Source organism: Canis aureus, chromosome 25 (assembly GCF_053574225.1).
Source record: "Canis aureus isolate CA01 chromosome 25, VMU_Caureus_v.1.0, whole genome shotgun sequence".
Taxonomy (NCBI): Eukaryota; Metazoa; Chordata; class Mammalia; order Carnivora; family Canidae; genus Canis; species Canis aureus.
Genome location: NC_135635.1, coordinates 36,120,008 through 36,134,314, shown reverse-complemented (window position 1 = coordinate 36,134,314; position 14,307 = coordinate 36,120,008). Strand labels below are relative to the sequence as shown.

Sequence of the window (14,307 nt, the reverse complement as noted above, 5' to 3'; positions counted from 1 at the left end):
AACGAAGGAAGCCTAAAGCCAGCAGAAAGTAGAAAATAATAAACAATAGAACAGAAACATGAGATAGAAACTAAAAACGATAGAGCAGATCAATGAAACAAGAGCTGGTTCTTTGAAACAACTGATAAAATTGGTAATCTTTTAGCCAGACTTATCAAAAAGAAAAGTAAAAGGACACAAATAAAATCACAAATGAGAGTAGAGAAACAACAACCAGCCTTACAGAAATAAAATTATAAGAGAATATTATAAACAACTATATGCCAACAAATCTGACAACTTGGGAGATATGCACAAATTCTGAGGCACATATAAACTACCAAAACTGAAGGAGGAAGAAACAGAAAATTTGACCAAGCCGATAACCAGCAAAGAAATTGAATTAATAATAATAATAATAATAATAATAATAATAATAAAACAGCGAAAAAACAAACTCCAGGGACAAATGGCTTCATAGGTGAATTCTACCAAACATTTGAACAAGAGATAATACCTATTCTTCTCAAATCATTCCAAAAAGGTCAAAAAGAAAACCTCTAAATTCATTCTATGAGGACAGCATTACCCTGATACCAAAACCAGATAAAGACTCCATGGAAGAGAGAACTACAGGCCATATCTCTGATGGAATATGGACACAAAAATTCTCAATATAAGTCGAGCAAATAAAGCTAACAATACATTAAAAAAATCATTCATCATGATCTAGTGGGATTTATTCATGGACTGCAAGAATGGTTCAATATTTGCAAATCAATCAACATGATACACCACATTAATAAAATAAAGGATAAAAACCATATGATCCTTTCAATAGATGCTGACAAAGCATCTGACAAAGTATACAATCCACTCGTGATAAAAACTCTCAACAGAGTAGGTTTATAGAGAACATACCTCAATTTTATAAGGCTGTATATGAAAAACTCAATTATCAATCTCCGTGGGGAAAAACTGAGAACTTTTCCTCTATGGTTAAGAAAAGACAGGGATGTCCACTCCTACCCCAATTATTTAACACAATACCAGAAGTCCTACTCTCAGCAATTAGACAACACATAGAAATCAAAGGTATCCAAATCAGTAAGGAAGAGGTCACTTTGCCTATTTGTAGATGACTTGACATGCTCCGTAGAAAACCCAGAAGACTCCATCAAAAAACTGCTATAGAGCTTCTTGGGCAGGGCAAGATGGCAGAGGAGTAGGGTCCCCAAGCCACCTGTCCCCACCAACTTACCTAGATAACTTTCAAATCATCCTGAAAACCTACGAATTTGGCCTGAGATTTAAAGAGAGAAGAACTGGAATGCTACAGTGAGAATAATTCATGCTTCTATCAAGGTAGGATGATGGAAAAATAAATAAATAAAAAAGAATCCAGTGGGGGAGGGGCCAGTGAAGCCTGGCTAAGGCCAGGTAGAGATAGCCTCCAGGACAGGAAAGCCCAGTCATTTGCCAATGACCTATCGGATAAAGGGCTAGTATCCAAGATATATAAAGAACTTATTAAACTCAACAGCAAAGAAACAAATAATCCATCATGAAATGGGCAAAAGACATGAACAGAAATTTCACAGAGGAAGACATAGACATGGCCAACAAGCACATGAGAAAATGCTCCTCATCACTGGCCATCAGGGAAATACAAATCAAAACCACAATGAGATACCACCACACATCAGTGAGAATGGGGAAAATTAACAAGACAGAAACAACAAATGTTGGAGAGGATGTGGAGAAAGGCGAACCCTCTTACACTGTTGCTCTGTTGGTGGGAATGTGAATTGGTGCAGCCACTCTGGAAAACTGTGTGGAGGTTCCTCAAAGAGTTAAAAATAGAACTGCCCTATGACCCAGCAATTGCACTACTGTGGATTTACCCAAAGATACAGATGCAGTGAAACGCTGGACACCTGCACCCCAAAGTTTATAGCAGCAATGTTCACAATAGCCAAACTATGGAAGGAGCCTTGGTGTCCATCAAAAGATGAATTTATAAGGAAGTTGTCGTATATGTATACAATGGACTATTACTCAGCCAATAGAAACGACAAATACCCACCATTGCTTCGACACGGACGGAAGTGGAGGGTTTTATGCTGAGTGAAATAAGTCAATCGGAGAAGTACAAACATGATATGGTCTCATTCATTTGGGGAATATAAAAAATAGTGAAAGGGAATAAAGGGGAAAAGAGAGAAAATGAGTGAAAATATCAGTGTGGGTGACAGAACATGAGAGACTCCTAACTCTGGGAAACAAACTTGGGGTAGTATTGGGGAGGTGGGCGGGGGGTTGGGGTGACTGGATGATGGGCACTGAAGGGGGCACTTGATGGGATGAGCACTGGGTGATATGCTATATGTTGACAAATTGAACTCCAATTAAAAAAAGAAACTGCTATACCTCGTCAGTAAATTCAGTAAAGTTTCAGAATACAAAATCAACATACAGAAATATGCATTTCTGTATACAAAAATTGCATTTGTATACACAAATAATGAAGCAGCAGAAAGAGAAATTAAGGAATCAATCCCATGTGTAATTGCACCAAAAATGAGAAGACATTTAGGAATAAGCCTAACCAAAGAAGTAAAAAAACTGTACTCTGAAAAATATAAAACACTGATGAAATAAATTGAAAAAGATACAAATAAATGAAAAGACTTTTTATGTTCATGGATTGGAAGAACAAATATTGTTAAAATGTCTATATTAACCAAAGAAACCTACACATTTAATGAATATCTATTAAAATACCATCAGCAATTTTCACAGAGCTAGAACAAACAATCCTAAATTGTATATGGATCCATAAACACTCAGAATAGCCAAAGCAACCTTGAAGAAGAAAAGCAAACAAAACAAAACAAAACAAACAAACAAACAAAAACCACAAAAACAAAAACAAAAACGTAGGCATCACAATTAATTTCAAGCTATATTACAAAGCTATAGTCATTAAAACAGTATGGCACTGGCACAAAAATAGACATATAGATCAATGGAGCAGAATAGAAAACCTAGACGTGACCTCACAACTATATGGTCAATTAATCTTTAACAAAACAGGAAAGAATGTCTAATGGGAAAAAGACAGTCTCTTCAACAAATGCTGTTTAGAAAACTGGACAACACCACGCAAAAGAATGAACCTGGAACGCTTTCTTACACCATACACAAAAATAAATTCTAAATGGATGAAAAACCTAAATGTGAGACAGAAAACCATGCAAATCCTAAGGAGCACACCAGCAGTAACTTCTATTATATTGGCCATAGCAACTTCTATCTAGACATATCTCCTGAGGTAAGGGATACAAAAACAAAAATAAGCTATTGGGTTTTCATCAAGATAAAATGCTTCTGCATAGTGAGAGAAAAATATAAAACTAAAAGGCAAACCTGGGACTGTGAGAAGATACTTGCAAATGACATGTCTGATAAAGGATTAGTACCAAAAATATATAAATAAGCTTTCAAACTCAACACTCCAAAAATGAAAAATCCAATTAAAAGGTAAGCAGAAGCCATGACCAGACATTTTTTTCAAAGACAACATGCAGATGGCCAACAGACACAGATGGCTCAGCATCACTGGCCATCAAGAAAATATAAATCGAAACTACAATGAGATATCACCTCACACCTGTCAGAATGGGTAAAAATAACAATACAGGAAAAACCAGGTGCTGAGGAAGATGTGGAGAAAGGGGAACCCTCTTGCACTTTTGGTGGGAATGCAAACTGGTGCAAACACTTTGGAAAACAGTGGGTGATTCCTCAGAAAGTTAAAAATAGGACTACCTTACAATCTAGCAATTGTACTACTAGGTATTTACTCAAAGGATACAAAATAAAATCTTGGGTTGTTTGTACCACAACTTTAGCAATTAGTTACAATACCATTTACATATTATATGAATTTTATTTTGAATATTCATATAATATCTCTATTGCATAAAAGAGTGTATAAAGGATAAGTATAAAAAAGACTATGTTCAAACAGATAGATGTATATGAAATATGATTTATTTTACAGTTAATGATTGAGTTTAACCTCTTTCCTTCTTATAATTGAACTAGGGTGGGGAAATATCTGAATCATTATCAAGCTACTAATGTTTATCATAAATTCTGGCAATTAATAGCTGTGTGACTCACATAAACATCTTTTTAGTTTTATTCTTGTTTTCTTCAAAATTAAACATTATATACTTTGCTTTAAGGTACTTTTTCATATGAGTAAAGAGTGACAGATGAGGGGACCTGGAGAATTTAATAAAACCAGATCTCTTCCAAAATATCTGAAAACCATGTGAGGAAAAAACACATGAATGCTGAGGACATCAAGACATTCTCTGATAAAAGAAAAATAAGAAACGTCACCACCAGATCCACTCTAAAGAACTGCTAATGGAAGTTATCTATACGAGAATCAAAAGAAAAAAGAAGGAAACTTGGATCATCAGGAAAATAACAAGAAGAAGAAGAAGAAGAAGAAGAAGAAGAAGAAGAAGAAGAAGAAGAAGAAGAAGAAGAAGAAGAAGAAAAAGAAGAAGAAGAAGAAGAAAGCTATGATCAGGTCTAATGGACTTTCCTTCACCTCTTGTGTTTTCTAAATCATTTGATATTTGAAGCAAAATTGTCAGTTGAAGAAAAATTATAACATTGGTATGATGCTCAATGTAGTGATATATTTTAAGACATTATAGTCTAAATGGAAAAAGTAAAGGGACATAAAGGAAGGTAAAGCTCCACATTTATTCAAAGTGCAATCGGTTGTAATAGACTGTGTAGACTGACATTTGTAATCTATGTAAAGATATCGAATATCTCTATTATTTATATAAAGCAGATCAGAACATATAAGGACATATATATAACTGTATTTGTATGAAGAAATGATCTACTTGGTTATAAGTTATGCTCCATCAATTAGGTCTTGGCATAGAAGTGTGGTCTTTACTTTTATCTCACAACATCACAAACACAGCATCATGAATAATAAATTCTAATGAGATCATGAACCCTAATTAAAAGTTAAAAATGTAGGAAAAAAGGTAAATCCAGGAAGATAATATAGGAAATTATATTCATGAACTTTGATGAACTTCTGGAATAGATCCAAAATCACTAACAACCAAAAGGATAAATTGGACCACAGTAACATTGAATTCTGATCACTAAAAGACTCCAATAGAGGTAAAAGTGCAAATCACAGCTATTTCCATCTGATAAACTCAAAAAAGTGCTCATATCTAAAATATGACAAGAAATTCTAAGAAGTGAAAGAAAACATATTTCAGGAGAAATGAACAAGGGACACACTCGAGAACTTATTCTCACAAAAGAGAATATTTTAATGATTCACAACCCAGAAAAATGGTACTGTTATATAAACACCAGAACTGATTGTAATAATTTTTCTCAGGTTATTTAGCACCAAGGGACTATTTGTACAATGCGTATTTACACAATAAACTAGAGAAATGTAGGGGATATTTAAAAAATATGACCATGCAATCTCATACTAATGCTTAGAGGAAATTGTTATAATTATAATGTTATAAATATATGTAAATAAAATTACCATGTTATATTTATGCATTATTGTTTTACTATGAAAAATACACATATATGCATTCCATAAATATAATATATCATATACTATGTAGTTGTGATAATAAATTATTATCAATATGATATGGGGAAAAGGATATACAAAAGGCTTTTCATAAAATAATTATTCATAATACCCACATACTGATAAGGAACTGAAGGACAAACATTATATGTTCTCATTCATTTGGGGAATATAAATAATAGTGAAAGGGAATATAAGGGAAGGGAGAAGAAATGTGTGGGAAATATCAGAAAGGGAGACAGAACGTAAAGACTGCTAACTCTGGGAAACGAACTAGGGGTGGTAGAAGGGGAGGAGGGCGGGGGGTGGGAGTGAATGGGTGACGGGCACTGGGTGTTATTCTGTATGTTAGTAAATTGAACACCAATAAAAAATAAATTAAAAAAAATAAAAATAAATAAATAAATAAATTTCTGAAAATAGATTGAAAAATGTCATATTCTTATAAGACAGCAGTGAAAATTCACAAACTATAGACAAATACAATAATATAGTAGATTACGAATATCATGAGAGTGAAAGGAGACACATATAAAAATACATATTGCATGATTCCATTGATATAAAGTCCAAAAATAAGCAAAGATGTTTCACATTATTAAAATAAGCAGGGCTGATAGAGGCTCTAAACTTCTCTTTCATGCTCTGATTTGTAATTACATGGTTCCCACTACTTTGTGATCAAGTTGCACAATCACGTTTAGTTTTCTTGCTGTGTGGTAAAATTAAATAGTAAAGCTATTTCATTCAAAAGCATCTATTGAAGCCTGTTTTTTTTTTTTTTTTTTTTTTTGCCTGGTTTTCTTTTTGAAGCATGGTTTTCTATGAAAATCAAGAACTAGAAATTATCAAATGTATATTGAACGTACAAAATATTAAAAAAAACATTGTTGAGTCTAAATTTTTGAATATTAACAGACTTTAAAATAAACTAGAAATATGTAGAAAACTATAGAAAAACTCTACAAATGTAACATTAACTGATAAGCTTTTATTATATCTAGAAACATTATAAATCTTACTGTTTCCTCTTTATCTTCTATGTAGAGTATGTTAGAGTTCTTTGAAGCACAGGACAACAAACTCTGTTTCCATGGTTTTCTTTCTATGCTCATGTAATAACAATTATTGGACTACGTCATCCACTCCTTTGGACAACAGTCACCATGATAAATTAAAGAAAGATTATGAAATATTACCCAAAAAAGTTTTGCACATTAAAACATGCAAATTTACAACTTGCTTATTTATAAACAGGTATATACAACATCCGTACACCTTCACAAGTGAGCAAAAATAAAACAAACACACACACATTCCTGGAAGAGCCAGGCTTTCATACCCCAATTTATTTGCCCTTATAGAGTAAATACACAAGAATGTCCACCTCTACATGTCCTTTGAGTCACTGACAAAACCACTTTTTGGGAATTGTATAATGATTTATCTCTTATTATGTTGTAGCAGGAGGGAATTTGTGGCAATTGGTAACAATGGATATGATGATTTTTAAATGAGGATTTCTTCATATTGTTGCATAAAAAGGAATACTCTCATAATCATTACTTATTAACATCTATTATCTGATTTCTATAATTCATATCCCTCTACTATACGTTTGTACATAGTAGGTAGAAACAAAATATAAACTGTACTAATATCAGAACTATGAAAATCATTATATATCTCTTTGGATTCTTGTAATTAGGTAACAATTGCTCTTCTGTGGTGTTTAGTACCTAACAAAATGAATTAATCCTTGTAATAATTTTTTTTCTCTTTGAAACTTGGTGTATTTTTTTAAGATTAGAATACTCTGGGATCAAATTGAATTTCCAGTATCAGTTAATAATATCATGAGGATTTGAGGGGAAATCAATTCAAAAGCTTAAAGGACCAAACTTCACCATCTCTTAACCATATTTCATTTAGCCAATCTCAAGAAGTAGTGTGTATTTCTCAATAAAATATATGTATATTCTCTACAATTAGTATGTTATTTATACTTTGAGAAACACAGAATAGGCATTCTACGTTCTAAATGCATACATTACACGGAAAGTTCCAGTTCATAATATTGAAATATTTAGAAGCATTGGTGATCATTAAAAAGAATAGATTTCTCATAGTCATTCAAAGATTTGCTCACAGGGAATAGAGCCTATCATTCTTGCTACAAAGTACATCTAGACAATGCAGATAGTTACCCGAACCCAGCAATGAGTATATGGTGGGGGTGGTTAAGTCAGATTATATTTCTGATGCCCAGCTAAATATATTGTAACAACAGAGATTTGGAGGGGTGAAAGGAAGAAGACAGTTTTAGAGTTTGTGTTTTCTTGGAAATCAGCCTTCACTGAAAATTTGGGAATTCAAAATATGTAGAGATCCCACAGCAAAAACTTTATGTGGTTAGGCTTTATTTTAAGGATCTTTAGGCATTATAGTATTACCCTTCAGATCAGCCCAATCAGCGGCTACCTATATGGTTATCATATCAGAGGTGATGGAACTGAAGCATGATGTTTTTAAGTAAAAATGTAGAGATTTCGTGAATACTTATGAAGCAAGAGGTGTGTTTCAAATAGTCTTCAATTAACTCTATAAATAAGATACTATTGCATTATATAGTTTGTAGGAGAGGAAACTGAGCCAGAGAAATTATGTAGCTGAGTCACCAGCCTAATACTGTGCATTCAGAAGTGAGCTGGTTTCACTATAGATGTCCTTAAACTTTATACCAGACTGTATACTCGCTGTTGTAAGTTGATCAAGGACCTAGGTGAACATCTGCATGATGATGTTTACCACTATACAAAGCTAGTTTATAAGAAGTTTAGTCATAGACGAAACAAAACTCTAGATAGGAGGTTAAGAAAGTGTGATCTTTTTTATTTCTTAATGTTTATTTTTTACAAACAAAGATAGCTCATGAAATACAATGAGAAAAATATTCCTATGGCCATTGTGGTAGATTAGGTTATTTTTCAGTGAACCCATATTTCCTCCAACTGACCAGTTGAAAACAGTATACTTTGCAAACAATTATTGATAGGTTTGGCCATGTGACTTATTTTCACAATATATGGTGGGAAAGTGACACCTTTTGAGTTTAGAGTGCAAAATTAAGAACCACATATCTGCTGGCCCCTTGGAGAGCTGCAGATCTCTTTTAAAATGGGTCATATACCAGATAGCCCACTGTTCTAATAATAAAATATATAAAAGAGAACTGAGCTGCGTCTGTGGTTTACAGCCAAATTCATACAAACCCAAACCTCCATCAACTGAAACACAGCCAAACCACAAAAGGGTGAATAAGAAATAAATGCTTATTTTTAAATGCCATTGTAATCTTGGGTTGTTGGTAACACAATTTTAGCAATTAGGTACAACTACCATTTATGTATTATATTAATTTTGAATATTCATCTACTCTGTGTTAACAGGGGAAATAAACATAAAAAATATAAAGAATATGTCTGGGCAGTCTGGGTGGCTCAGTGGTTTAGCGTCGCCTTCAGCCCAGGGCGTGATCCTGGAGACCCGGGATTGAGTCCCACATCAGGTTCCCTGAATGGAGCCTGCTTCTCCCTCTTTCTGTGTCTCTGCCTCTCTCTCTGTGTCTAGTATATCAAGAATAAATAAATATTTAAAAAGAATATGTCTATATTCAAAGAGATAAATGCTTATGAAATATAAATTTATTATGCAAATAATAATTGAGTTTAATATATCTCTCTCTCTCTGAAGGTCATTGAGTTAGGGTAGAAAAATCTCTTAATCATCAAATTACTAATGTTGGTTCTTAATTCTGGTAATAAGTAGTTGTTTGACTCACACAAATATCTGTACATTTTAAATTCTTATTTTCTTCATTATTTAACCTTTTATTTTTTCACATCCAAACTTGGTAATAATAGTGACAGAAGTGAGAACATAGAGAATTTTTTTAAGATTTCATTTATCTATTCATGAGAGACACAGAGTGAGAGGCAGAGACATAGGCAGAGGGAGAAGCAGGCTCCTTAGGTGGAGCTTGATGTGCAACTTGATCCCAGGACTCTGGGACCACAGTCTGAGCCAAAGGCAGACCCTCAACCACTAAGCCACGCAAGTGCATCCAAGGACATAGAGAATTTAATAAAACAATATCTCTCCCAAAATATCTGAAACTCAGGAAAGCAACAGACAAGAAAAAGGACCAAAAACTACTGGCTATTATCCAAGGAGAAAGCAATCTCTACCAATAATGAACCTAACCTTTCACAGTACTGCACTAAAAGAGATTCTAAAAACACACTCTGGTTCCAAATCTGAGGAAGTGGGGCAGATGTGAAAGGCTCTTATACAGCCACCCGGTGCTGGCTGCATGATCACCCTGAGTGCCTGTTAACAACTGAGTACTCCCAGCCCCTCATCGATCCCTTACTGCCCTTACTGTTGTCAGATAATGGAGCTAGGTGCTATCAACTTCTCTCCCTTGTTAGCTCACATGAGGTTGTGTGGTATTGGTGAAGGCAATTAACAAGACACTGAAAGGGAATATAAGGGAAGGGAGAAGAAATGTGTGGGAAATATCAGAAAGGGAGACAGAACATGAAGACTCCTAACTCTGGGAAACGAACTAGGGGTGGTAGAAGGGGAGGAGGGCGGGGGTGGGGGTGAATGGGTGACGGGCACTGGGGGGGGGGGGGGGACTTGACCGGATGAGCACTGGGTGTTATTCTGTATGTTGGTAAATTGAACACTAATAAAAAATAAATTTTATAAAAAAAAAAAAAAAAAAAACAAGACACTGCTGCAGAAAGGTCTTTTCTTCCTGGTTTCAAGGTGTTTTCATGGTGTTTGGCTACTGTGGCTTGGTTGCCAGCTGCATGCAGGCAGGAAGTCCTGTGTTTTCAACCTCCAGTAAGATTTTGTGGCCAATATCAGTCAAAGTTTCCCATCCTCCAGCCTCTACACACTTACACTCTGGCAGGGGTCCTCCCTGCTTGCCGGTCACAGCCTGAGATCCATCCTCACCACCTTCAGCCTGTGGTCTGTGCAGCTGCTCCGCCCCAGGCCAATCCCGTGAGCATGTCTGCCATGAAGCTGTGTAGCCACATTGTCTTCGGTGACATCTGAATCCCATCTTCAGAGAGTAGATCTGGCTTTCTCAGAAATCCTTCCTTTAATCCGACGGTATCCTTATAACTTTCTTTCATCTCCTTTCTGAAGGCTTTCCCTTGCAAATGGTTAATAACGCTTTATATCGAACTTCTCCTGGTTTCTGTCGCCTTCCTCAAAACTGACTGATAACCTTGCCACCCTGAGTTGCTCAACCTTCATTTGTAGCTCCTTTAAGGGCTAGGACAAGTCGATTAATTTGGAAATATGAGTGGAAGTGTTCACCTTATTGAGGACTTTATAATAACAGTGCTTTATATTATGATTTGTAATTTATATATAATTTATTTTAGTAAATACAAAAGCTTAAAATGTATAATAACATGTTCCTGAGTATATATATTTTTACATTAAATAAAGGTTGAAAAATAGTTCTACTCATCAAGGGAGAAATCTCAGGTATACTCTGGACTTACGGTGAGTATAATGCATCACTATGGATTCATACTTGGCAACAAATGAACCATTTCTAGTGAGTGATGTTGATAACAGGGGAAGCTATCAGGGTGCAGACAGGGGCAATATAGGAAATCTCAGTACCTTCCTCTTAATTCTGTTGTGAATCTAAAATTGCTCTCAAAAATGTCTTTAAAAAATAACTGAGTAAATAATCATACAGCTTGAAGAAAAGAGAAATGTGTTCTTTCTAGATAATGAGATAGCATTATACCAAATTTAGGTAAGCTTAAGTATCTGGTGCTTACAGACATATGTTTTTCTTTCTACGCAGGATGCAAAAGAAATTTTGTTTTTGTTTATTTGAAGATATAGAAATGTACAATTGTCTCTCCCAGAAGTTGCTGACAACCTGAAATATAGAAAATAATATCTAATTAATCTTAGCAATATATAATTTAATATTTTCATGAAGAAACAATTCATTTTCTAGCAGTTATATATCTAAATCTGAATATTTTCTATCATTTTTTATGGAAACACTTCAATCACTGTGTTTATATAGTTATTCACATAATGCTTTTTTCTTTCCATGACTAATTCTTTAATGGTATAAAATATAGGAATTCTCGAGAAACTTACTGTTCGGAAAAGAAAGTTAAGCCTTTAGGCAACACCCACGAATTACTGCTTCTCTGGGAGACTCCAATCCATGAAGAAAAAATGAAGAAGTCCAATATATACTATGAGGAAATAGATTTTATTAGATGTCAAATAAACCTCTTAAGCTCCTTTAAATTTTGTAGCAACAAATAAAGTTACTTCCTTCTTACATTATTTATTATTATTATTATTATTATTATTATTATTATTATTATTGTAGGAGGGGGAGTAGAAAATCTCAAACATGCTCCACATTCAGGGCAAAGCCCCACAGGAGGGTAGGGGGTTGCATCTCAGACCCTGAGTTCATGACCTGAACCAAAATCAAGGGTCTGATGCTTATCTGAGTGAGCGACCCGGGTGCCCCTATAGAATCTTCCAAATTATAATATAATGTTACACACTGGGCACATTACGAAAATATCTTAGTAAGACTAAGTGCAGAGGACGATCTGCCAAAGATAACAATTTCAGAGTTCTGATCATTGATCAAAGGTTAATAATAATTTATGAAATATTTATTATTGAAAAAACTCCTAGAGATTCAAGTAAAAAGTACGTTTGTAATGTTTTTGCCTAGGACTGCTCCCATGCCTCCCCATCTGCCTGTCTTAGGTCAGTGACCAAGAAGAATTGTAGTATTTATAATTTTGGAAAGGCTACAAAAATCACTGGGGCTGTTGCCACAGGAGCATATGTATGAACAATGGGGAAAGGGATAAATGGCCCAATGCTTTTGCAGCTCAAAGTGGAGAATTTACCTGATAATGATTGAGGAAGACTCAAACTTTCTAAAGTGGATTTATCTCCCATAAATAAAACGGGAAGATATTGAAAGTGAAAGTACAACAGAAGTGATGACATTAGCTCTCTCTACACACTCCAGGCTGATGGAAAAAAAAATGTGCCTACATGTAGAGAAGACCCAGATAAACCCAATTAAAAGTGAAAGCTGAAAGAGAGTTGAAAACTGATAGTAAATTTATGGGTACTCCCAGTCTCTCTCTCTGTCTCTCTGACACGCACACACACTCACGCAAACACACACACATGCACACACATCACATGGCAAAGAGTGGAAGCCCTACTGACTTGCAATATTTGAATACATCCTTTTAAAAATATTAGTGGTTAACTAATAGTGTTATGCTATATGTTGGCAAATTGAACTCCAATAAAAAAATAAAATGGTAAAAGTTCTAGAAATCTGTTGGACAACGATGTGAATATAGTTAGCATTCAAACTATCTAACTAAAGTAGGTTAAGATACATGACATAAAATGTTAAAATGTACTTTAAAATGTAATGGATAAAATGTGAGGTGTGTGATTCCAACTATACAACATCCCAGGAAAAAATAAAACTATAGAAACAGTAAAAATATCAATGGTTGCCAGGGTGTAGCAGAAAGGGAAGAATTAATAAGTGAAGCATGGAAAAATTTTGTGCCAGTGAAACTATTCTTTTTTTTTTTCAGTGAAACTATTCTATATAAAATGTCTTTACACATTTCTCCAAACTCATAAAATGTACAATATCAAGAGTACATTTAATTTAAACTAAGGTCTTTCAGTAATAAAGATGGGTGAATGTACATTCATCAGTTGTAGCAAATGTACCACTCAAGTGGGGGATATTGATAATGGGAGAGGGTACGCAGATGTAGACAGTAGTGGTATATAGGAAACTTCTGGGCCTTGTCTCAGTTGTGCTGTGAACCTAAACCTACTCTCATAAATAAAGTTTATTTTTTAAATAAATGGGCAATATGATAAATTTTCTATTATTTTTCGCATGATTAAAAAAATAAAATAGAAAGTAAACAAAGAGAGGTGATCTTGAAGGCACCAGAGAAAAACTACTCATTACGTTTAATTACAACTAATAATATGATTAGTAGAGGAGTTCTCATCAGAAACTATGAAGAATAAAAGACAGAGAAGTCAAAATCAAAGAGCTGAAAGTACTGGAAAAAAATTAAAAACAAAACACAAATCAAAAACCCCCAAAAGGGGATCCTGGGTGGCACAGCGGTTTGGCGCCTGCCTTTGGCCCAGGGCGCGATCCTGGAGACCCGGGATCGAATCCCACGTCGGGCTCCCGGTGCATGGAGCCTGCTTCTCCCTCTGCCTGTGTCTCTGCCTCTCTCTCTCTCTGTGACTATCATAAATAAATAAAAATGTAAAAAAAAAAACAAAAAAAAAACAAAAGAAAGCAAAACAAAACAAAGAAACTTGTCAAACAAGAATTCTAAATTCAGCAAAACAATCTTGCAAAAAAAAGAATGTACATAAGGACCTAACAACACACAAAAAACCTATGAATTTCTTCTGAGCACACATGTTCTCCAGAAATGTTTTTCAAGCTAAAAGTACATGACACTAGGTGGCAACATATATCCACAAAAAGGCAATAGAAAGGAAGAAGA

At 34.6% G+C, this 14,307-nt stretch overlaps 1 protein-coding gene across 1 annotated transcript in view; it reads right to left on the bottom strand.

Moving 5' to 3' along the window:
• LOC144297509 (NKG2-A/NKG2-B type II integral membrane protein-like) overlaps positions 1 to 14,307 on the bottom strand; it is a 56,777-nt gene that overhangs the window by 24,747 nt on the left and 17,723 nt on the right. The window contains exons 7-8 of the mRNA XM_077871789.1: positions 11,858 to 11,958; positions 11,524 to 11,627 (exon numbers count right to left, since the gene is read on the bottom strand). Coding sequence (XP_077727915.1) covers positions 11,524 to 11,627; positions 11,858 to 11,958 — 205 coding nt within the window. The remainder of the gene's footprint in view (positions 1 to 11,523; positions 11,628 to 11,857; positions 11,959 to 14,307) is intronic.